A 25582-nucleotide genomic window follows, 5' to 3' on the forward strand; every position below is an offset into this window, starting at 1 on the left:
TTAAAGGGTGGATGTCATGATGAGCAGGACCTATTGTTCAAACATTATTTATTCGAAACAAGTTGAGTGCTAAATAAATAAATAAATATATCTATTAATGCCAGCAGAGTAGAGGGTCGAATACAAATCAAATTCACTCTCTCAATTTCATTAACTACATGTCTTGTTGAAACATGTTTAATTGCTGTTTTTTCATACCTGCAGAGTGGAAGCTGCTGAGTCACTAGTGTCTGTCACTCCTGTGCCTCTTGGTATACTGGACACGATGTATCTGGAGCCCTTTGGCACAGGCTGTCTGACCACCAGCTTTCCTTTCCTGGTCTCTGCTAGAAACAGACTGTACCAGTAGGCATCGTTGGAGACCAGAGTGGAATCTGCGATGGTGGAGTTCCTCTCACTGATCACACTGTTCCTGCAGGGAGGAGCTGCTTTGCTGGGTTTGGGTTTCTGGCACTTGAGCACGATGGTGACCAATATGGTGATGAGCAGGAGAAATGACACTGAGCCCAGACCGATCACCAAGTACAGGTTGAGGTCTGAGAAGATGTCATATTCTAGAGGCACCTCAGTCATGTCAGAGTAGGCCTTAACAGCAGTCTCCACTGTGGACAGCTTGATGGTGACTGTAGCAGAGAGAGCAGGCTCCCCGTTGTCCTTGGCAACAACAACCAGTCTCTGATGGCGCGGATCTCTGTAACTGAACATCCTCATAGTCCGGATCTCTCCGTTGTATTGGTCCAGACTGAACAAGGTGGCGTCAGTCACTTGTAGAAACTGGTAGGTAATCCGAGAGTTGTGCACCGAGTCTGTGTCTAAGGCTATCACCTTGGCAACCAGAGAGCCTTTATCTGTGGATCTGCGGATCTTTTCCTCCACCACAGAGCCGTGTGCGCGCCACGGAGAGACAATAACTGGAGCGTTGTCGTTCTGGTCCACAATAATGATGTGGACAGTCACGTTACTGCTGAGTGGAGGAGAGCCAGAGTCTCTGGCCTCAATGTGGAAAAGAAACTCCTTCTCGATCTCATAGTCAAAAGTTTTTAGTGCATAAAGATTACCGTTCTCTGGATTGATGGAGAACAGCATGGACATGGAGGTGTTGGCTATCTCCTTCTCTAGGATGAAATAAACTAGATACTGGTTTTCATGGAGGTCAGGGTCAAAGGCAGTGAGTGAACTGAGCAAGGCCCCAGGTGCGTTATTCTCCATTACACGTATAGTAGAAAATGACTGAGGGAACTGTGGAACATTGTCATTAACATCCAGCAGCTCTAAAGTCATAGTTTCATTGTCAGATAAAGGAGGAGAACCTCTGTCTGTAACAGTGAAAGTGATGTCATATTCTGGAACCTTCTCACGGTCTAACGGCTCTGACACAACTAATTCATAATAGTTATCAGAGGATTCCCTCAGTTTGAAAGGCATATTACCTGGAATATGAAGATCAACCACTCCATTGTCACCTGAGTCTTTATCACTGACACTAACTACAGCTATCACTGTGTCTAATTCTATGTTTTCGTTGACTGGACTCTGAAATGATTTGATAGATATTTCTGGGTGATTGTCGTTCATATCAGCTACAACAATTTTTACTTTACACTGCCCAGACAGGCTGTTAGGTCCTTTATCTGTTGCTATGATTTCCATTTCATAACTCCGAATATCTTCGTAGTTCAACATTCCTTTCACTGTTATTTCACCAGTGGAAGGATTCAGGTTAAATGTTTCTTGTGTTTTCTCTGATGTATATAGACTGTATGTATATTCGATCTGTGCATTTGTCCCCTCGTCCAGATCTTTGGCATTCAGCTCTATAACAAGAGTTCCAACTGGAGAGTTTTCCATTATATTAATGTTATGATTATCTACTTCGAAAGTCGGGGCGTTGTCATTAGTGTCAAGCACACGAACAATGATACTGGCTGTGCCGCTTCGAGTGGGGACTCCGCCATCCACAGCCGTGAGAATTAAATTATGTACTCCTTGCTTTTCTCGGTCTAAACTCTTCTTTAATATTAAATCAGCAAATTTGGACCCGTCTCTTCCGGTTTGAATTTCTATGTCAAAGTGCTCACTTTCACTCAGAAGGTATGTTTTAACCGAATTTGACCCAAGATCTGGGTCGACGGCGTTATTAACAGAGAATCTCTCACCAGCTTGGGTTGATTCCATAATGTCCAAGTTGATGGTGTCTCGACGAAAATGAGGAGCGTTGTCATTTATATCCGTTATTTCAATTTCAATATAAAATATCCTCTGAGGGTTCTCCACAATAGCTTCCATTTTTAGATAACATGTCGGTGTTTTTATTGCACAGAGATACTCTCTGTCAACCCTTTCAACGATGTAAAGCTCTCCAGTTTCTTTGTTCACATCCAGATATCTTTTGCTGGATATGATGTCTAACCGCATCTCCCGCCTACTCAGAGTTCTCACGTCTAAGCCTAAATCGGAAGCTAAATTGGCGACAACTGAGCCTTCCTCCAATTCTTCGGGAACAGAATAGTGAGTTACGGCAATAACCGTAGTCACAAACGTGCCGATGAATAGGAGTGCACACACGTACCTCGTCCAAGAATTTCCAGTGCTGCGCATTTCCATTGTTTCAGGGCAAAAGAAATGTTCGTTTTTCAGTGAGTCAATACAGGTAGAACAGAAAAATGGTCAACGACAATGTAGTTTGAAGATGCCGATCAAAAAAATTGCTGGACTAAGGCAAATGAGCACGAAATAAATCCGCGAAATGCAGTTCAGCACCAGGAGCTGTCCACACGGTTTGTGTGGCTGTCCGGTCTGTCTCAGCATGAGACACTGTCATGGCGCCTGCAAAGTCATAGATTAGGGTGTTTAACTGGAGAACAGCGACGCTAGAGTGCAAGAAACACGCAACTGTATCGTGGTGGGTTTACATGCAAGTTATGACAATGTAGAAATAACGAATAATAAATAACCACGATGTTGAAATACTTTTGCATTACATCGAAATCTGTACGTAACTTTTGTTTGGACGATAGTCAAAATTGTGAACAGCGTTATTGGTAAGGAATGACTTAACTATGAATAAGAAGTAAGGAATCATATTGCTTCAGTTTAAATATTTTCACTATGTCTTCACCCAGGGAGACGTGCAATTAACGGTTAATTGGAGGAATTTTAATGAAAATTGAAAGAACGAGTGATGGTGATGCATTTAATTGTGAGTCAATTATTTACCTGCAGAGTGGAAGCTGCTGAGTCACTAGTGTCTGTCACTCCTGTGCCTCTTGGTATACTGGACACGATGTATCTGGAGCCCTTTGGCACAGGCTGTCTGACCACCAGCTTTCCTTTCCTGGTCTCTGCTAGAAACAGACTGTACCAGTAGGCGTCGTTGGAGACCAGAGTGGAATCTGCGATGGTGGAGTTCCTCTCACTGATCACACTGTTCCTGCAGGGAGGAGCTGCTTTGCTGGGTTTGGGTTTCTGGCACTTGAGCACGATGGTGACCAATATGGTGATGAGCAGGAGAAATGACACTGAGCCCAGACCGATCACCAAGTACAGGTTGAGGTCTGAGAAGATGTCATACTCTAGAGGAACCTCAGTCATGTCAGCGTAGGCCTTAACAGCAGTCTCCACTGTGGACAGCTTGATGGTGACTGTAGCAGAGAGAGCAGGTTCCCCATTGTCCTTGGCAACAACAACCAGTCTCTGGTGGTGTGGATCTCTGTAACTGAACATCCTCATAGTCCGGATCTCTCCGTTGTATTGGTCCAGACTGAACAAGGTGGCGTCAGTCACTTGTAGAAACTGGTAGGTAATCCGAGAGTTGTGCACTGAGTCGGTGTCTAAAGCTATCACCTTGGCAACCAGAGAGCCTTTATCTGTGGATCTGGGGATCTTTTCCTCCACCACAGAGCCGTGGGCTCGCCACGGAGAGACAATAACCGGAGCGTTGTCGTTCTGGTCCACAATAATGATGTGAACAGTCACGTTACTGCTGAGTGGAGGAGAGCCAGAGTCTCTGGCCTCAATGTGGAAAAGAAACTCCTTCTCAATCTCATAGTCAAAAGTTTTTAGTGCGTAAAGATTACCGTTCTCTGGATTGATGGAGAACAGCATGGACATGGAGGTGTTGGCTATCTCCTTCTCTAGGATGAAATAAACTAGATACTGGTTTTCATGGAGGTCAGGGTCAAAGGCAGTGAGTGAACTGAGCAAGGCCCCAGGTGCATTATTCTCCATTACACGTATAGTAGAAAATGACTGAGGGAACTGTGGAACATTGTCATTAACATCCAGCAGCTCTAAAGTCATAGTTTCATTGTCAGATAAATGAGGAGAACCTCTGTCTGTAACAGTGAAAGTGATGTCATATTCTGGAACCTTCTCACGGTCTAACAGCTCTGACACCACTAATTCATAATAGTTATCAGAGGATTCTCTCAGTTTGAAAGGCATATTATCTGGAATATGAAGATCAACCACTCCATTGTCACCTGAGTCTTTGTCACTCACACTAACTACAGCTATCACTGTGTCTAATTCTATGTTTTCATTGACTGGACTCTGAAATGATTTAATAGATATTTCTGGATGGTTGTCGTTCATGTCTTCAACCAGAATCTTTATGGTACATTGTCCTGATAAACTATTGGCTCCATGGTCGGTGGCTATAACTTCCATATCATAAATCCTGAAATCCTCATAGTTTAACATTCCCTTGACAGTAATTTCACCAGTGGAAGGATTCAGATTAAATGTATCTTGTGTTTTCTCTGACGTATATAAACTATATGAGTATTTTATGTCAGAATTTGATCCCTCATCTAAGTCAGTTGCATTAAGATGAATAACAAGACTTCCAATGGGAGAATTTTCCATTATTTTAAAATTATAAATCGTTTTCTTAAATACAGGAGCGTTGTCATTAGTGTCCAAAACACGAACTATAACACTGGCAGTACCAGAACGAGCAGGTGTGCCTCCATCTACAGCTGCGAGTATTAAATTATGAACAGCCTGCTGCTCGCGGTCTAAAGTCTTTGTTAAGATCAAATCAGCAAACTTTGATCCATCTCTTCCTGTCTGCACTTCAATATTAAAATGCTCACTTTCACTCAGATGGTAAGTTTTAACTGAATTGCTTCCAACATCAGGATCAACTGCATTACTCAGAGAGAATCGCTCTCCTTTTGGTGTCGCTTCAGATATGTCTAAATGTATTACGTCTCTACGAAACTGTGGGGCGTTGTCGTTCATATCCAGAATTTCTACTTCTATGTTAAAAATTCGTACTGGGTTGTCTAGTATTACCTCCAGCTTGAGATAGCATAACGCTGATGACTTCGTAGGGCAAAGATATTCTCTGTCAATCTTCTCAACAATATACAGTTCGCCAGTTTCTTTGTTCACATCCAGATATTTCTTATTTGCAATGATATCTAGACGCATCTTCCTCTGATTCAGCGTTTTAACGTCCAGGCTGAGATCAGTAGCAAGATTTGCTACAACTGATCCTTCTTTCATTTCCTCGGGTATTGAATAATGAGTCACTGAGGTCGATATATCACGAACGAAACAACAAAGAACAACGTGGAGCAGCACGTACCTTTTGCGAAACTCCATTGTTACAAAGGACCGCATTGTTGTGTGCGTGTTTCCTGCAGTTCAGTCTTTATAATGTAGGCTTACATTAATATTGGATTTTGCTGTAACAGTCCTGATCCCAAAGATATTTACCATTTTAAAATCCGAAGGTTATTTCAGCGTTAAAAAGCACGATACCGTTTACGGAGCGGAGTTTCAGCACCAGGGAGCTGTTCGGTTGATTCACGAACGTTATATTGTCTGTGAGTGACCGTCGTGGCGTTCATGGAAAGGCATTTTACTAACAAACAGCGCCACCCTCCAGGGTTTCAACACCCTTTCAAGTATGTTCACATGAGGAAATGTAAAAAGTCTTTCTTAGTTTCATTTTGATTTCAAATTGAATAACCAACTTAGGTATTTTCGAAGGTGATAATTAGATGCATTGTTGTTCTTCATTAAAAAAAAAGTGGAAAATTTATAACGATAGGAAAATTTATACCATACAACGGTGTGACATAACATTGATGAAGGGAAAATACTACAAAAAAAAATGTGTATATTGCATTCATACCTGCAGAGTGGAAGCTGCTGAGTCACTAGTGTCTGTCACTCCTGTGCCTCTTGGTATACTGGACACGATGTATCTGGAGCCCTTTGGCACAGGCTGTCTGACCACCAGCTTTCCTTTCCTGGTCTCTGCTAGAAACAGACTGTACCAGTAGGCATCGTTGGAGACCAGAGTGGAATCTGCGATGGTTGAGTTCCTCTCATTGATCACACTGTTCCTGCAGGGAGGAGCTGCTTTGCTGGGTTTGGGTTTCTGGCATTTGAGCACGATGGTGACCAATATGGTGATGAGCAGGAGAAATGACACTGAGCCCAGACCGATCACCAAGTACAGGTTGAGGTCTGAGAAGATGTCATACTCTAGAGGCACCTCAGTCATGTCAGAGTAGGCCTTAAGAACAGTCTCCACTGTGGACAGCTTGATGGTGACTGTAGCAGAGAGAGCAGGCTCCCCGTTGTCCTTGGCAACAACAACCAGTCTCTGGTGGCGTGGATCTCTGTAACTGAACATCCTCATAGTCCGGATCTCTCCGTTGTATTGGTCCAGACTGAACAAGGTGGCGTCAGTCACTTGTAAAAACTGGTAGGTAATTCGAGAGTTGTGCACCGAGTCAGTGTCTAAGGCTATCACCTTGGCAACCAGAGAGCCTCTATCTGTGGATCTGGGGATCTTTTCCTCCACCACAGAGCCGTGGGCTCGCCACGGAGAGACAATAACCGGAGCATTGTCGTTCTGGTCCACTATAATGATGTGAACGATCACGTTACTGCTGAGTGGAGGAGAGCCAGAGTCTCTGGCCTCAATGTGGAAAAGAAACTCCTTCTCGATCTCATAGTCAAAAGTTTTTAGTGCATAAAGATTACCGTTCTCTGGATTGATGGAGAACAGCATGGACATGGAGGTATTGGCTATCTCCTTCTCTAGGATGAAATAAACTAGATACTGGTTTTCATGGAGGTCAGGGTCAAAGGCAGTGAGTGAACTGAGCAAGGCCCCAGGTGCGTTATTCTCCATTACACGTATAGTAGAAAATGACTGAGGGAACTGTGGAACATTGTCATTAACATCCAGCAGCTCTAAAGTCATAGTTTCATTGTCAGATAAAGGAGGAGAACCTCTGTCTGTAACAGTGAAAGTGATGTCATATTCTGGAACCTTCTCACGGTCTAATGCCTCTGACACCACTAATTCATAATAGTTATCAGATGATTCTCTCAGTTTGAAAGGCATATTATCTGGAATATGAAGATCAACAACTCCATTGTCACCTGAGTCTTTATCACTCACACTAACTACAGCTATCACTGTGTCTAATTCTATGTTTTCATTGACTGGACTCTGAAATGATTTAATAGATATTTCTGGGTGGTTGTCGTTCATGTCTTCAACCACAATCTTTATGGTACATTGTCCTGATAAGCTATTGGCTCCATGGTCGGTGGCTATAATTTCCATATCATAAATCCTGAAATCCTCATAGTTTAACATTCCCTTGACAGTAATTTCACCAGTGGAAGGATTCAGATTAAATGTTTCTTGTGTTTTCTCTGACGTATATAAACTGTACGAGTATGTTATCTCAGAATTTGACCCCTCATCTAAGTCAGTTGCATTAAGATGAATAACAAGACTTCCAATGGGAGAATTTTCCATTATTTTAACATTATACATCGATTTGTTGAATATAGGAGCATTGTCATTAGTATCCAAAACATGAACTATAACACTGGCAGTACCAGAACGAGCGGGTGTGCCTCCATCTAAAGCTGTGAGTATTAAATTATGAACAGCCTGCTGCTCCCTGTCTAAATCCTTTTTCAAGATCAGTTCAGCAAATTTCGACCCTTCTCTTCCTGTCTGAACTTCAATATTAAAATGTTCACTTTCACTGAGATGATACGTGTTAACTGAATTGCTTCCGACATCAGGATCAACTGCATTACTCAGAGAGAATCTCTCTCCTTTTGGTGTCGCTTCAGATATGTCTAAGTGTATGGCGTCTCTACGAAACTGTGGGGCGTTGTCGTTCATATCCAGGATTTCTACTTCTATGTTAAAAATTCGTAATGGATTTTCTAATATTACCTCCAGCCTGAGATAGCATGAAGCTGATGACTTTGTGTTGCAAATATATTCTCTGTCAATCTTCTCAACAATGTACAGTTCACCAGTCTCTTTGTTCACATCCAGATATTTCTTATTTGCAATGATGTCAAGACGCACCTTCCTCTGGTTCAATGTTTTAACGTCCAGGCTGAGATCAGTAGCAAGATTTGCTACAACTGATCCTTCTTTCATTTCCTCGGGTATTGAATAAAGATTTACTGAGCTCGATATGTTACGAACGAAAGAAAAAAGAATGAGAACGAGCAGCACGTACCTTTTGCGAGACTCCATTGTTACAAAGAAACGTATTGTTGACTGATTTTGTATCACAGTTCAGTCTTTGTATTGTAGCTTTCTAGTAATTTTTAATTTTGTTGTAAAGGTCCTTATTCCAAACATATTTAACGTTTTTTAATCCGGAGTGCTAAATAGGACGAGCGCGTTTTCGTAGCGGAGTTTCAGCACCACGGATCTGTCTGGCTGATTCACAATCTTCCCTAATGTCAACAACGCACGGTCATGGCATTCATGGGCTGGTATTTTACTAATAAACAGCGCCACCCTGTAGAATTTATGAGACTTTTCTGACTGCATTTAATATGATTAGTTTAAGTATTTATATACTTTCATCAATGCGAGTTTAAATTGAGTATTGTTCCCAAGAAAGTAGATTAATGACATCCCGTGTGAGGTTAATTGATTGAGCTTTATTAATAAAAATTTCTACAACATAGTCCAAAAACAAATTATGACTTTTTTTCAATAACAGAAATAAAAAAATATATATATGTGTAGTAGATTCCTACCTGCAGAGTGGAAGCTGCTGAGTCACTAGTGTCTGTCACTCCTGTGCCTCTTGGTATACTGGACACGATGTATCTGGAGCCCTTTGGCACAGGCTGTCTGACCACCAGTTTTCCTTTCCTGGTCTCTGCTAGAAACAGACTGTACCAGTAGGCATCATTGGAGACCAGAGTGGAATCTGCAATGGTGGAGTTCCTCTCACTGATCACACTGTTCCTGCAGGGAGGAGCTGCTTTGCTGGGTTTGGGTTTCTGGCACTTGAGCACGATGGTGACCAATATGGTGATGAGCAGGAGAAATGACACTGAGCCCAGACCGATCACCAAGTACAGGTTGAGGTCTGAGAAGATATCATACTCTAGAGGAACCTCAGTCATGTCAGAGTAGGCCTTAACAGCAGTCTCCACTGTGGACAGCTTGATGGTGACTGTAGCAGAGAGAGCCGGCTCCCCGTTGTCCTTGGCAACAACAACCAGTCTCTGGTGGCGTGGATCTCTGTAACTGAACATCCTCATAGTCCGGATCTCTCCGTTGTATTGGTCCAGACTGAACAAGGTGGCGTCAGTCACTTGTAGAAACTGGTAGGTAATCCGAGAGTTGTGCACCGAGTCCGTATCTAAGGCTATCACCTTGGCAACCAGAGAGCCTTTATCTGTGGATCTGCGGATCTTTTCCTCCACCACTGAGCCGTGCGCGCGCCATGGAGAGACAATAACCGGAGCATTGTCATTCTGGTCCACAATAATGATGTGGACGGTCACGTTACTGCTGAGTGGAGGAGAGCCAGAGTCTCTGGCCTCAATGTGGAAAAGAAACTCCTTCTCGATCTCATAGTCAAAAGTTTTTAGTGCGTAAAGATTACCGTTCTCTGGATTGATGGAGAACAGCATGGACATGGAGGTGTTGGCTATCTCTTTCTCTAGGATGAAATAAACTAAATACTGGTTTTCATGGAGGTCGGGGTCAAAGGCAGTGAGTGAACTGAGCAGGGCCCCAGGTGCGTTATTCTCCATTACACGTATAGTAGAAAATGACTGAGGGAACTGTGGAACATTGTCATTAACATCCAGCAGCTCTAAAGTCATAGTTTCATTGTCAGATAAATGAGGAGAACCTCTGTCTGTAACAGTGAAAGTGATGTCATATTCTGGAACCTTCTCACGGTCTAACGCCTCTGACACCACTAATTCATAATAGTTATCAGAGGATTCTCTCAGTTTGAAAGGCATATTATCTGGAATATGAAGATCAACCACTCCATTGTCACCTGAGTCTTTGTCACTCACACTAACTACAGCTATCACTGTGTCTAATTCTATGTTTTCATTGACTGGACTCTGAAATGATTTAATAGATATTTCTGGATGGTTGTCGTTCATGTCTTCAACCAGAATCTTTATGGTACATTGTCCTGATAAACTATTGGCTCCATGGTCGGTGGCTATAACTTCCATATCATAAATCCTGAAATCCTCATAGTTTAACATTCCCTTGACAGTAATTTCACCAGTGGAAGGATTCAGATTAAATGTTTCTTGCGTTTTCTCTGACGTATATAAACTGTATGAGTATGTTATCTCAGAATTTGACCCCTCATCTAAGTCTGTTGCATTGAGATGAATAACAAGACTTCCAATAGGAGAATTTTCTACTATTTTAACATTATACATCATTTTGTTAAATACAGGAGCGTTGTCATTCGTGTCCAAAACACGCACAATAACACTGGCAGTACCAGAACGAGCAGGTATGCCTCCATCTACAGCTGCGAGTATTAAATTATGAACAGCCTGCTGCTCGCGGTCTAAAGTCTTTGTTAAGATCAAATCAGCAAACTTTGATCCATCTCTTCCTGTCTGCACTTCAATATTAAAATGCTCACTTTCACTCAGATGGTAAGTTTTAACTGAATTGCTTCCAACATCAGGATCAACTGCATTACTCAGAGAGAATCGCTCTCCTTTTGGTGTCGCTTCAGATATGTCTAAATGTATTACGTCTCTGCGAAACTGTGGGGCGTTGTCGTTCATATCCAAAATCTCTAGTTCAATATTAAAAATTCGTACTGGATTTTCTAGTATTACCTCAAGTTTGAGATAGCACGATGATTTTGAGATGCAAATATATTCCCTGTCAATCTTATCAACAATGTATAGTTCACCAGTCTCTTTGTTCACATCCAGATATTTCTTATTTGAAATGGTGTCAAGACGCATCTTTCTCTGTTTCAGTGTTTTAACGTCCAGGCTGAGATCAGTAGCAAGATTTGCTACAACTGATCCTTCTTTCATTTCCTCGGGTATTGAATAATGAGTCACTGAGGTCGATATGTCACGAACGAAAGAAAAAAGAATAAGAACGACGAGCAGCACGTACCTTTTGCCAGACGCCATTATTTTAAAGGACCGCATTGTTGTGTCCTTTCATACAGCGCCTCAGTCTTTATAGTGTATGTTTCCAGTAACACTGAATTTTGCTGTAATGGTCCTGATCTCATGGATATTCACACAGTTTTAATCCCGAGAATGTTTCAGCAGTAAATAGAACGAGAGCGTTTTCGGAGCGGAGTTTCAGCACCACGGAGCTGTTCGGTTGATTCACGATAGTAATGTCAACGTCGCACGCTCATGGCGTTCAAAGGCTTGTATTTAACCAACAAACAGCGCCACCCTTAAAGTTTTCGAGGACTCCTTGAGCTACGGTTAACATGATGACCTTAACGTTTCGCCTATATCTATTAATCGGACATAAATTCTATATATCTGACAAGAAAATCGTTTTATTGACAATCTTTGTGACCATAAAAGTACAGTAGCAAGTTTGCTACAACTGATCCTTCTTTCATTTCCTAGGGTATTGAATAATGAGTCACTGAAGTCGATATGTCACGAACGAAAGAAAAAAATAATTAAGAACAACCAGCAGCACTTGCCTTTTGCGAGACTCCATTGTTACAAAGAAACGTATTTTTGACTGCTTTTTTATCGCAGTTCAGTCTTTATATTGTAGCTTTCCAGTAATTTTTATTTTTGTTGTAAAGTTCCTTATTCCAAACATATTTAACGTTTTTTTTTTTTCCGGAGCGCTAAATAGGACGAACACTTTTTCGGAGCGGAGTTTCAGCACCACGGATCTGTCTGGCTGATTCACGATCTTCCCTAATGTCAGCGACGCACTGTCTGTGTAACCATGGGCTGGCATTTTACTAACAAACAGCGCCACCCTGTAGAATTTATAAGACTTGTCTGACTGCATTTAATATGATTAGTTTACGTTTTTGTGTATTTTTATCAATGCGAGTTTGAATGGAAAATTGTTCCCAAGAAAGTAGATTAATGACATCCCGTGTGAGGTTAATTGATGGAGCTTTATTAATAAAAAATTCTACAACATAGTCCAAAAACAAATTATGACTTTTTTTCAATAACAGAAATAAAAAAACAAATATGTGTAGTGGATTCCTACCTGCAGAGTGGAAGCTGCTGAGTCACTAGTGTCTGTCACTCCTGTGCCTCTTGGTATACTGGACACGATGTATCTGGAGCCCTTTGGCACAGGCTGTCTGACCACCAGCTTTCCTTTCCTGGTCTCTGCTAGAAACAGACTGTACCAGTAGGCGTCGTTGGAGACCAGAGTGGAATCTGCGATGGTGGAGTTCCTCTCACTGATCACACTGTTCCTGCAGGGAGGAGCTGCTTTGCTGGGTTTGGGTTTCTGGCACTTGAGCACGATGGTGACCAATATGGTGATGAGCAGGAGAAATGACACTGAGCCCAGACCGATCACCAAGTACAGGTTGAGGTCTGAGAAGATGTCATACTCTAGAGGAACCTCAGTCATGTCAGCGTAGGCCTTAACAGCAGTCTCCACTGTGGACAGCTTGATGGTGACTGTAGCAGAGAGAGCAGGCTCCCCGTTGTCCTTGGCAACAACAATCAGTCTCTGGTGGCGTGGATCTCTGTAACTGAACATCCTCATAGTCCGGATCTCTCCGTTGTATTGGTCCAGACTGAACAAGGTGGCGTCAGTCACTTGTAGAAACTGGTAGGTAATCCGAGAGTTGTGCACCGAGTCAGTGTCTAAGGCTATCACCTTGGCAACTAGAGAGCCTTTATCTGTGGATCTGGGGATCTTTTCCTCCACCACTGAGCCGTGTGCGCGCCACGGAGAGACAATAACTGGAGCGTTGTCATTCTGGTCCACAATAATGATGTGAACAGTCACGTTACTGCTGAGTGGAGGAGAGCCAGAGTCTCTGGCCTCAATGTGGAAAAGAAACTCCTTCTCAATCTCATAGTCAAAAGTTTTTAGTGCGTAAAGATTACCGTTCTCTGGATTGATGGAGAACAGCATGGACATGGAGGTGTTGGCTATCTCCTTCTCTAGAATGAAATAAACTAGATACTGGTTTTCATGGAGGTCAGGGTCAAAGGCAGTGAGTGAACTGAGCAAGGCCCCAGGTGCATTATTCTCCATTACACGTATAGTAGAAAATGACTGAGGGAACTGTGGAACATTGTCATTAACATCCAGAAGTTCTAAAGTCATAGTTTCATTGTCAGATAAAGGAGGAGAACCTCTGTCTGTAACAGTGAACGTGATGTCATATTCTGGAACCTTCTCACGGTCTAACAGCTCTGACACCACTAATTCATAATAGTTATCAGAGGATTCTCTCAGTTTGAAAGGCATATTATCTGGAATATGAAGATCAACCACTCCATTGTCACCTGAGTCTTTATCACTGACACTAACTACAGCTATCACTGTGTCTAATTCTATGTTTTCATTGACTGGACTCTGAAATGATTTAATAGATATTTCTGGATGGTTGTCGTTCATGTCTTCAACCACAATCTTTATGGTACATTGTCCTGATAAACTATTGGCTCCATGGTCAGTTGCTATAACTTCCATATCATAAATCCTGAAATCCTCATAGTTTAACATTCCCTTGACAGTAATTTCACCAGTGGAAGGATTCAGATTAAACGTCTCTTGCGTTTTCTCTGACGTATATAAACTGTATGAGTATATTATCTCAGAATTTGATCCCTCATCTAAGTCTTTTGCATTAAGATTAATAACAAGACTTCCAATGGGAGAATTTTCCATTATTTTAACACTATACATATTTTTGTCAAATACAGGAGTGTTGTCATTTGTGTCCAAAACACGAACTATAACACTGGCAGTACCAGAACGAGCAGGTATGCCTCCATCTACAGCTGTGAGTATTAAATTATGAACAGCCTGATGCTCGCGATCTAAACTCTTTGTTAAAATCAAATCAGCGAACTTTGAACCATCTCTTCCTGTCTGAACTTCAATATTAAAATGTTCACTTTCACTCAGATGGTACGTTTTAACTGAATTACTTCCAACATCAGGATCAACTGCATTACTCAGAGATAATCTCTCTCCTTTTGGTGTCGCTTCAGATATGTCTAAATGTATTACGTCTCTGCGAAACTGTGGGGCGTTGTCGTTCATATCCAGAATTTCTACTTCTATGTTGAAAATTCGTACTGGGTTGTCTAATATAACCTCTAGCTTGAGATAGCATGACGCCGATGACTTTGTGTTGCAAATATATTCTCTATCAATCTTCTCAACAACATACAGTTCACCGGTCTCTTTGTTCACATCCAGATATTTCTTATTCGCAATGATATCAAGACGCATCTTCCTCTGATTCAGTGTTTTAACGTTCAGGCTGAGATCAGTAGCGAGATTTGCTACAACTGATCCTTCTTTCATTTCCTCGGGTATTGAATAATGAGTCACTGAGGTCAATATGTCACGAACGAAAGAAAAAAGAACAACGAGCAGAACGTACCTTTTGCGGGACTCCATTGTTACAAACAACCGCTTTGTTGCGTACGTGTATACTACATTTCAGTCTTTACTTTGTATGAGTCCAGTCATTTGGAATTTTCTTCCAATAGTCCTGATCCCAGAGATGTTCAAATAAATTTAATCCTGGTAATATTTCAGTACTAAATAGGACGAGAACGTATTTCGGAGCGGAGATTCAGTACCACCGAGCTGTCTGGATACTTCACTATCTGTCCTCATGTCAACGTCGTACGCTAGTGGCGTTCATGGGCTGGCTTTTTCGTAACAAACAGTGCCACCTCTAAGTTTTGCAGGACTCTTTTTGCTGCGGTTAACATGATGCCCTTAACATTTTGTTTATTACAATAAAAGGGATTTATATTTTATGAGCTGAAAAGAAAGATCTGATATAGTGACAACCTTTGTGACCTGAACTAATGACTCCTACTTACATGTTTTTTTTGTTATTTTTTAAATACAAGACGAATTGTCACACAATTCTTATCAATGATAAAGATCAAAACAAATGTATGCATTGGATTCCTACCTGCAGAGTTGAAGCTGCTGAGTCACTAGTGTCTGTCACTCCTGTGCCTCTTGGTATACTGGACACGATGTATCTGGAGCCCTTTGGCACAGGCTGTCTGACCACCAGTTTTCCTTTCCTGGTCTCTGCTAGAAACAGACTGTACCAGTAGGCATCGTTGGACACCAGAGTGGAATCTGCGATGGTGGAGTTCCTCTCACTGATCACACTGTTCCTGCAGGGAGGAGCTGCTTTGCTGGGTTTGGGTTTCTGGCACTTGAGCACGATGGTGACCAATATGGTGATGAGCAGGAGAAATGACACTGAGCCCAGACCGATCACCAAGTACAGGTTGAGGTCTGAGAAGATGTCATACTCTAGAGGAACCTCAGTCATGTCAGAGTAGGCCTTAACAGCAGTCTCCACTGTGGACAGCTTGATGGTGACTGTAGCAGAGAGAGCAGGTTCCCCGTTGTCCTTGGCAACAACAACCAGTCTCTGATGGCGCGGATCTCTGTAACTGAACATCCTCATAGTCCGGATCTCTCCGTTGTATTGATCCAGACTGAACAAGGTGGCGTCAGTCACTTGTAGAAACTGGTAGGTAATCCGAGAGTTGTGCACTGAGTCGGTGTCTAAAGCTATCACCTTGGCAACCAGAGAGCCTTTATCTGTGGATCTGGGGATCTTTTCCTCCACCACTGAGCCGTGGGCTCGCCACGGAGAGACAATAACCGGAGCGTTGTCATTCTGGTCCACAATAATGATGTGAATGGTCACATTACTGCTGAGTGGAGGAGAGCCAGAGTCTCTGGCCTCAATGTGGAAAAGAAACTCCTTCTCGATCTCATAGTCAAAAGTTTTTAGTGCGTAAAGATTACCGTTCTCTGGATTGATGGAGAACAGCATGGACATGGAGGTGTTGGCTATCTCCTTCTCTAGGATGAAATAAACTAGATACTGGTTTTCATGGAGGTCAGGGTCAAAGGCAGTGAGTGAACTGAGCAAGGCCCCAGGTGCATTATTCTCCATTACACGTATAGTAGAAAATGACTGAGGGAACTGTGGAACATTGTCATTAACATCCAGAAGTTCTAAAGTCATAGTTTCATTGTCAGATAAAGGAGGAGAACCTCTGTCTGTAACAGTGAAAGTGATGTCATATTCTGGAACCTTCTCACGGTCTAATGGCTCTGAAACTACTAATTCATAATAGTTATCAGAGGATTCTCTCAGTTTGAAAGGCATATTATCTGGAATATGAAGATCAACCACTCCATTGTCACCTGAGTCTTTATCACTCACACTAACTACAGCTATCACTGTGTCTAATTCTATGTTTTCATTGACTGGACTCTGAAATGATTTAATAGATATTTCTGGATGGTTGTCGTTCATGTCTTCAACCAGAATCTTTATGGTACATTGTCCTGATAAACTATTGGCTCCATGGTCAGTGGATATAACTTCCATATCATAAATCCGGAAATCCTCATAGTTTAACATTCCCTTGACAGTAATTTCACCAGTGGAAGGATTGAGATTAAACGTCTCTTGTGTTTTCTCTGATGTATATAAACTGTATGAGTATGTTATCTCAGAATTTGACCCCTCATCTAAGTCTTTTGCTTTGAGGTGAATAACAAGACTTCCAATAGGAGAATTTTCCATTATTTTTATATTGTAACTCAATGTGTCAAATGCAGGAGCGTTGTCATTAGTATCCAAAACATGAACAACAATGCTAACAGTCCCAGAACGAGAAGGTGTGCCTCCATCTACAGCTGTGAGTATTAAATTATGAACAGCCTGATGCTCCCTGTCTAAAGCCTGTGTTAAGATTAGTTCAGCAAACTTCGATCCATCTCTTCCTGTCTGAACTTCAATATTAAAATGTTCACTTTCACTCAGATGGTACGTTTTAACTGAATTGCTTCCGACATCAGGATCAACTGCATTACTCAGAGAGAATCTCTCTCCTTTTTGCGTCGCTTCAGATATGTCTAAGTGTATGGCGTCTCTACGAAACTGTGGGGCGTTGTCGTTCATATCCAGAATTTCTACTTCTATGTTAAAAATTCTTAATGGATTTTCTAGTATTACCTCCAACTTGAGATAGCATGACGCTGAAGACTTTGTAGGGCAAAGATATTCCCTGTCAATTTTCTCAACGATATACAGTTCACCAGTCTCTTTGTTCACATCCAGATATTTTTTATTTGCAATGATGTCAAGACGCATCTTCCTCTGATTCAGTGTTTTAACTTCCATGCTGAGATCAGTAGCAAGATTTGCAACAACTGATCCTTCTTTCATTTCCTCCGGTATTGAATAATGAGTCACTGAGGTCGATATGTCATGAACGAAACAAAAAAGAACAACGAGGAGCAGCACGTACCTTTTACGGGACTCCATTGTTACAAAGGACTGCATTGTTGTGTGCATGTTTACTCCAGTTCAGTTTTTATAATACCGGTTAGCATTAATATTCCATTTTACTGTAAATGTCCTGATCCCAAAGTTTTTTACCATTTTACAATCCCGGGGATATTTCAGCGTTAAAATGCACGAGACCGTTTTCGGAGCGGAGTATCAGCACCACGAAGCTGTCCGGTTGATTAACGATCTGCCGCAGTGTCAACACTCACCGTCATGGCTTTCATGGGCTGGCATTTTACTAACAAACAGCGCCACCTTGTAGGACTTACAAGAGTCCTCTATTTGCATTTAATATGATTAGTTTAAAATTTTGTTTATTTTTATCAACATGAGTTAAAATTGAGTATTGCAGAAAAGAAAAATCTGGTTCATTCACAATCTTTGTAATCTTAAATGATTAAGTGTAATCACTTTAAAATGACAACAATACAAAATTAATTATGAGCTATTATTGATAAAACATAAATATAAAAATAAATATTTAGACCGGATTACTTCCTGCAGAGTGGAAGCTGCTGAGTCACTACTTTATGTCAGTCCTGTGCCTCTTATATAGGAATATTAAGATTAACTACTCCATTATTGACTGACTCATTATCACTGACACTAACCACAGCTATCACGGTGTGTAATTCTATTTTTTCATTGACTGGACTCTTAATATATTTAATAGATATTTTTGGGTGATTTTCATTCATGACTGACATTCATCGTTCTCGGATCGGAGTTTCATCGCCACGGAGCTGTTCGGTTGATTCATGATATGCCTCAATGTGAACGACAGACTGTCATGGCGTTGATGGGCTGGCATTTTACTAACCAATAGCGACACCCTTTGTGTTTTGCAAGACTATTTTAGCTGCGTTTATCATAATGAGCTCAAAATGTCTTGTTTTGTTATCAATGTGATTTTAAATAATCATTGCTGATGAGAAATGATATTTATGACACTCTTTTTGAGCTTACCTGATAGAGCTTTATTACTTTAAAATTTCTATAACATATGCCCAAAACAAATTATGACTAAATATTGATAAAAACATAAATATTCAAACAAATATACGCATTTGATTCCTACCTGCAGAGTGGAAGCTGCTGAGTCACTAGTGTCTGTCACTCCTGTGCCTCTTGGTATACTGGACACGATGTATCTGGAGCCCTTTGGCACAGGCTGTCTGACCACCAGCTTTCCTTTCCTGGTCTCTGCTAGAAACAGACTGTACCAGTAGGCATCGTTGGAGACCAGAGTGGAATCTGCGATGGTTGAGTTCCTCTCACTGATCACGCTGTTCCTGCAGGGAGGAGCTGCTTTGCTGGGTTTGGGTTTCTGGCACTTGAGCACGATGGTGACCAATATGGTGATGAGCAGGAGAAATGACACCGAGCCCAGACCGATCACCAAGTACAGGTTGAGGTCTGAGAAGATGTCATACTCTAGAGGCACCTCAGTCATGTCAGAGTAGGCCTTAACAGCAGTCTCCACTGTGGACAGCTTGATGGTGACTGTAGCAGAGAGAGCCGGCTCCCCGTTGTCCTTGGCAACAACAACCAGTCTCTGGTGGCGTGGATCTCTGTAACTGAACATCCTCATAGTCCGGATCTCTCCGTTGTATTGATCCAGACTGAACAAGGTGGCGTCAGTCACTTGTAGAAACTGGTAGGTAATCCGAGAGTTGTGCACCGAGTCTGTGTCTAAGGCTATCACCTTGGCAACCAGAGAGCCTTTATCGGTGGATCTGGGGATCTTTTCCTCCACCACTGAGCCGTGCGCGCGCCACGGAGAGACAATAACTGGAGCGTTGTCATTCTGGTCCACAATAATGATGTGAACAATCACGTTACTGCTGAGTGGAGGAGAGCCAGAGTCTCTGGCCTCAATGTGGAAAAGAAACTCCTTCTCGATCTCATAGTCAAAAGTTTTTAGTGCGTAAAGATTACCGTTTTCTGGATTGATGGAGAACAGCATGGACATGGAGGTGTTGGCTATCTCTTTCTCTAGGATGAAATAAACTAGATACTGGTTTTCATGGAGGTCAGGGTCAAAGGCAGTGAGTGAACTGAGCAGGGCCCCAGGTGCGTTATTCTCCATTACACGTATAGTAGAAAATGACTGAGGGAACTGTGGAACATTGTCATTAACATCTAGCAGCTCTAAAGTCATAGTTTCATTGTCAGATAAAGGAGGAGAACCTCTGTCTGTAACAGTGAAAGTGATGTCATATTCTGGAACCTTCTCACGGTCTAACGGCTCTGACACCACTAATTCATAATAGTTATCAGATGATTCTCTCAGTTTGAAAGGCATATTATCTGGAATATGAAGATCAACCACTCCATTGTCACCTGAGTCTTTATCACTCACACTAACTACAGCTATCACTGTGTCTAATTCTATGTTTTCATTGACTGGACTCTGAAATGATTTAATAGATATTTCTGGGTGATTGTCATTCATGTCCTCCACAAAAATTTTCAGTTTACATTGTCCTGACAAAGCATTGGCTCCTTTATCAGTTGCAATAACTTCCATATCATAAATCCTGACATCTTCATAATTTAACACTCCTTTTACAGTAATCTCACCTGTACTTGGGTTTAAATTAAACGTCTCTTGGGTTTTCTCCGACGTATACAAACTATATGAGTATATTAAATCGGAATTAGACCCTTCATCCATATCAGTTGCATTGAGGTGAATAACAAGACTTCCAGTGGGAGAATTTTCCATTATAGTGATGTTGTGGCTGTCTTCATCAAATGTAGGGGCGTTGTCATTTGTGTCCAAAACATGAACTATAATGCTGGCAGTACCAGAACGAGATGGCATACCGCCATCTACTGCTGTAAGTATTAAATAATGAACAGCCTGCTGCTCTCGGTCTAATTTTTTTTTCAGGATCAAGTCAGCAAATTTAGATCCATCTCTTCCCGTTTGAATCTCGGTTGTGAAATAATCACTTTCACTCAAGCGGTATGTTTTTACAGAGTTTGAACCAACGTCTTGGTCAACTGCATTGCTTACAGAAAAACGCTCACCAGGTTGTGTAGCTTCTGAAATATCTAAATCTATGGTGTCTCTTCTAAAGTGAGGTGCGTTGTCGTTTATGTCCAGTATCTCTAATTCGATGTAAAATATTCGTTTGGGGTTTTCAATTATTGCTTCCATTTTCAGATAACAGGATGTCTTTGCGGGACAAAGAGATTCTCTGTCAATTCGTTCAACAATGTACAGCTCTCCCGTTTCTTTGTTCACGTCCAGATATTTCCTATTGGCAATTATCTCAATGCGCATTTTCCGTTCGACTAACGTCTTCACATCTAGTCCCAAATCTCCAACTAAATTTGCAACGACAGAGCCTTCTTCGAGTTCCTCGGGGACAGAATAGTGTGTTACGGCTGAAGTGGAATTCAAGGTGGCAAGAAAAAGAAGAACTGCCGGCACGTACCTTTTCCAATGTTGAGAACAGATAAAACCTTCCATTGTCATCTTGGATCTCTGTTTTATTCACTGTAGTTTAAACCCTTCCGCGTATGATTTAAGAACGCTAAGAAACTCCAGTCAAATTCCCAAAAGAAATGTGTGTACAGACACTGAAAAATCCTTAAAATCCAAATTGATTCAGCACCAGGAGCTGTTCATTTGTGCCTTCTCCGTTTCATTTAATGGATGACTGTCATGGCGAACATGTCACAAAAGAAGCCTATACGTGGTTGGGGAACAGCGACGCCGGGTGAAAGAATCAGACCCTGTCAGCAACGCTGATACATGCAAATTTAAATTACTGTTCTGTGCCAGAAATCATCCTCTGTCATGATATATGCTTTAAATCCGTATTAATCGTCTTGGTCAGTTTGCAGGTTGGAAAGTTTTAGTATTTTTATTCAACTATTTTGTTCTCTTTTATGTGGGTTGTTTTATTTTTTAACATGATTCTAATCAAATTTTGGTCTTCGGTATGATGTTGTTTTTTATATTTGTTTGTTTGATTTTTGTTTGTTTCTGGAGTTGGATCCCCTGTCTTCTTTAATACTATAGTACAGAATGAGAAAAAACACAGAGTACTGAATTGTAAAGGAAGAAAATTGCAAATTCTAGTTATTGGGAGTTTATCACTCTAAAAAATGTATTAATGCATAATAGTTTCCAGTACTATTGGGAATTAAATGTCAGGACACAGATTTTACTGGTAAAAGTTAAACATCGATCTCTGTTGCATGAAAGAGAAGAAATAAGATTAGGGGTGTCTTAAATATGTATTTATATGTTCAAAGTTACAATACTAATAAGCAAAAACTTTAAAAGAAAATTTGCACATTACATAATCATATATTAAGATTTAAAACATGTCCGACAATAAAAGGAAAATCGCTTCAAAGGTATTATAGCTGGTGAAAGTGCTGGATCAAGAAATCAGTCTCACCTGCAGAGTGGAAGCTGCTGAGTCACTAGTGTCTGTCACTCCTGTGCCTCTTGGTATACTGGACACGATGTATCTGGAGCCCTTTGGCACAGGCTGTCTGACCACCAGCTTTCCTTTCCTGGTCTCTGCTAGAAACAGACTGTACCAGTAGGCGTCGTTGGAGACCAGAGTGGAATCTGCGATGGTGGAGTTCCTCTCACTGATCACACTGTTCCTGCAGGGAGGAGCTGCTTTGCTGGGTTTGGGTTTCTGGCACTTGAGCACGATGGTGACCAATATGGTGATGAGCAGGAGAAATGACACTGAGCCCAGACCGATCACCAAGTACAGGTTGAGGTCTGAGAAGATGTCATATTCTAGAGGCACCTCAGTCATGTCAGAGTAGGCCTTAACAACAGTCTCCACTGTGGACAGCTTGATGGTGACTGTAGCAGAGAGAGCAGGCTCCCCGTTGTCCTTGGCAACAATAATCAGTCTCTGGTGGCGTGGATCTCTGTAACTGAACATCCTCATAGTCCGTATCTCTCCGTTGTATTGGTCCAGACTGAACAAGGTGGCGTCAGTCACTTGTAGAAACTGGTAGGTAATCCGAGAGTTGTGCACCGAGTCTGTGTCTAAGGCTATCACCTTGGCAACCAGAGAGCCTTTATCGGTGGATCTGGGGATCTTTTCCTCCACCACTGAGCCGTGTGCTCGCCACGGAGAGACAATAACTGGAGCGTTGTCGTTCTGGTCCACAATAATGATGTGAACAGTCACGTTACTGCTGAGTGGAGGAGAGCCGGAGTCTCTGGCCTCAATGTGGAAAAGAAACTCCTTCTCAATCTCATAGTCAAAAGTTTTTAGTGCGTAAAGATTACCGTTCTCTGGATTGATGGAGAACAGCATGGACATGGAGGTGTTGGCTATCTCCTTCTCTAGGATGAAATAAACTAGATACTGGTTTTCATGGAGGTCAGGGTCAAAGGCAGTGAGTGAACTGAGCAGGGCCCCAGGTGCGTTATTCTCCATTACACGAATAGTATAAAATGACTGAGGGAACTGTGGCGCATTGTCATTGACATCCATCAGATGCACGGTTATTGTTTCATTGTCAGATAAAGGTGGAGTTCCTGCATCTGTCACTATTAATATGATGTCATATTCAGGTACTTTTTCACGATCCAAGGGCTCAGACACTATGAGTTTATAATGCATTGGTCTTTCGGATGACTTGTTAAGAATAAAGGGCATGGGCTGATGTATAGATAAGCTCACTTTACCATTGTCACCAGTGTCTCTGTCACTTACTCCTACCAGAGCAATGACACTCCCTACTGGGATGTTCTCATCCACTGTGCTTTTAACAGACTGTATGATGATATCTGGATAATTGTCATTCATATCAGTCACGTGGACGACTACTTTACACTGTCCCAGTAAGGGTTGCTTCCCTTTGTCTCTTGCCTCAATGTGCATCTCATAAAATTTCATATCTTCATAGTCAATAGTACCCTTCACAGTTATCTCTCCTGTGTTAGAATTCAATGCAAAGACATCTTGTGTTTTTTCAGACGTGTAAAGTGTGAACGAATACACAATCTCTGAATTCACACCCTCGTCAGGATCTGTAGCGTTAAGCTTCATTACTAAGGTTCCGGTGGGGGAATTTTCTGTCATGTTAATTGTGTAATTCTGCTTGTCAAACCGAGGGGGATTGTCGTTTGTATCCTGTACTCGGACAATAATATTGGCAGTGCCGGAGCGCACAGGGACACCGCCGTCCACAGCAGTCAGTATTAAATTATGAACGGCATTCTCCTCTCTGTCTAAAGACTTGGTGAGCACCAAATCCACATATTGAGTTCCATCACTGCCCGTCTGAATTTCGATGGTGAAATGTTCACTGACACTGAGTTTGTATGTTTTTATTGTATTTATGCCAACGTCTGGATCCACCGCATTAGGCAGGGAGAATCTCTCTCCCGGTGTTGCCGACTCTGAAACGTCCAGCTCTACTCTGTCTCGTCGAAAGTGTGGAGCGTTATCATTTATGTCCGTTATTCCAAGCTCAATGTTGAAGATACGTAAGGGGCTCTCTATGATAACATCAAGCTTTAGAAAACAGGATGTAGGTTTCGCCGGACAAAGATATTCCCTGTCCACCTTTTCCACAATATAGAGCTCCCCTGTCTTTTTGTTAAAATCTAGATATTTTTTGTTAGTGAAAATATCAAGTTTTACCTCTCGTTGCGCCAAACCTGCAGGCTCAAGTCCCAAATCCGCAGCAAGATTAGCGACAACAGAGCCCCTTTCCATCTCCTCGGCTATGGAATACCGTGTCACAGACAAAGCACTGGGCCATGCTGCACACAAGACAAAGACAGTGGTCCAAAAATCCATTCTTTTATCTGCGGGAAAAAATAATCCAGATTCTAAAAACATTTTTTGTTTTTCTTTATTTTAAAGATCTTGCAAAATGTTTAGGGTCCTGTTGTCAATTTAAAAATACATCGCATATCTTCCAGAAAGCTGTTCCTACACCCTTTACAAATGGGTGTGTCATGACTTCAATGAGAGAGATGCATTATGCTTTAGTGGTCAACAGTGACACCATGTGACAAACTGCACATAGAGCAGGAACTGTTGGCCATGAGCTGGCTAAAATATGGTTTCACAGCACAGTAATATATAACTTGATTCACCTGTGTACTTTTGAATTTTCTGCTTGAGGGAAACTTTTACAGTGTTCTCTCATTAACAGGTTCATCTGAGATGCATGGTAAAACTGATCCTTGTCATCAAAAGACCCTGTGTTTCCTGATCACAATGCATTTTTCATAAGCTCACTACACTGTCATGCGTCTTAGTGAATTGTAATTAGATTAGTCTCACAAAAACTCCAACATTCCAAAGTATCCAAATGGTTAAAATATTAGGAACTTGAAAGACATACAGTACATTTCTGTGAAACATCATGTCTGTCTGTCATTACATTACAGCTCCTCTCTTTGACATAATTTTAGATGATCTAGTGAGCTTCCATTTTCCTTGCTCCATGTGTTTTTACATGTGCCAGCTGGTGCTTCAAGGTCAGCAGGCTACTACCTCTTCTGAACTGGCAAACTGCTTGCATCTTACAAAATGCTTCCGGTGTCACAGTTGTAGTCACAAGTAATGGAGATACAAAGGAAAATAGTTTTAGGAAGGGCTTCAGTTTGTTAAACTCACTACCTGCTCATCCCATTTTCAGCTACAGTGTGCTACCATTTAACTTGTCATTCAGATCTTTTAATTCAGTGGCTTGTTACTAGAAAAAAGAGCTTA

At 41.6% G+C, this 25582-nt stretch overlaps 4 protein-coding genes across 6 annotated transcripts in view; all 4 read right to left on the bottom strand.

Moving 5' to 3' along the window:
• Positions 1-24807, bottom strand: part of LOC130173525 (protocadherin alpha-C2-like) — a 42117-nt gene extending 17310 nt beyond the window's left edge. The window contains exons 1-2 of one of the 3 annotated variants that reach the window (XM_056382887.1): positions 22277-24807; positions 21302-21885 (exon numbers count right to left, since the gene is read on the bottom strand). In XM_056382887.1, coding sequence (XP_056238862.1) covers positions 21880-21885; positions 22277-24700 — 2430 coding nt within the window. In that variant the 5' untranslated portion in view covers positions 24701-24807 and the 3' untranslated portion in view covers positions 21302-21879. Of the gene's footprint in view, positions 1-5593; positions 8863-11428; positions 15372-21301; positions 21886-22276 lie in introns of those variants that run through there. The other 2 variants (XM_056382885.1, XM_056382890.1) reach the window with 2 other exon arrangements.
• On the bottom strand, positions 193-2604 carry LOC130173526 (protocadherin alpha-C2-like). Its single transcript, XM_056382891.1, has one exon. The coding sequence runs from the start codon at positions 2602-2604 to the stop codon at positions 193-195; it is 2412 nt and encodes an 803-aa protein (XP_056238866.1).
• On the bottom strand, positions 2692-5610 carry LOC130173961 (protocadherin alpha-C2-like). The gene is made up of 2 exons (XM_056383542.1): positions 3217-5610; positions 2692-2826 (listed from the first exon to the last, which is right to left on the bottom strand). Exons 1-2 carry the CDS (start codon positions 5608-5610, stop codon positions 2818-2820), a joined length of 2403 nt encoding a protein of 800 aa, XP_056239517.1. The 3' UTR covers positions 2692-2817.
• On the bottom strand, positions 15046-21342 carry LOC130173962 (protocadherin gamma-B1-like). The gene is made up of 3 exons (XM_056383543.1): positions 18919-21342; positions 15438-16376; positions 15046-15051 (listed from the first exon to the last, which is right to left on the bottom strand). The coding sequence occupies exons 1-3, from the start codon at positions 21340-21342 to the stop codon at positions 15046-15048; spliced, it is 3369 nt and encodes a 1122-aa protein (XP_056239518.1).
• Positions 24808-25582: the final 775 nt, after the last annotated feature.

Source organism: Seriola aureovittata, chromosome 8 (genome assembly GCF_021018895.1).
Source record: "Seriola aureovittata isolate HTS-2021-v1 ecotype China chromosome 8, ASM2101889v1, whole genome shotgun sequence".
Classification (NCBI taxonomy): Eukaryota; Metazoa; Chordata; class Actinopteri; order Carangiformes; family Carangidae; genus Seriola; species Seriola aureovittata.

Coding starts and splice junctions, on each gene's coding strand:
- LOC130173526 (XM_056382891.1), bottom strand. CDS start 2,604: ATGGAAATGCGCAGCACTGGAAATTCTTGGACGAGGTACGTGTGTGCA.
- LOC130173961 (XM_056383542.1), bottom strand. CDS start 5,610: ATGGAGTTTCGCAAAAGGTACGTGCTGCTCCACGTTGTTCTTTGTTGT.
- LOC130173962 (XM_056383543.1), bottom strand. CDS start 21,342: ATGACAATGGAAGGTTTTATCTGTTCTCAACATTGGAAAAGGTACGTG. Junction 16,377..18,918: donor TGCAGGTAGGAATCAAATGC/GTATATTTGTTT, acceptor CATGAAAACCAG/TATCTAGTTTATTTCATCCT.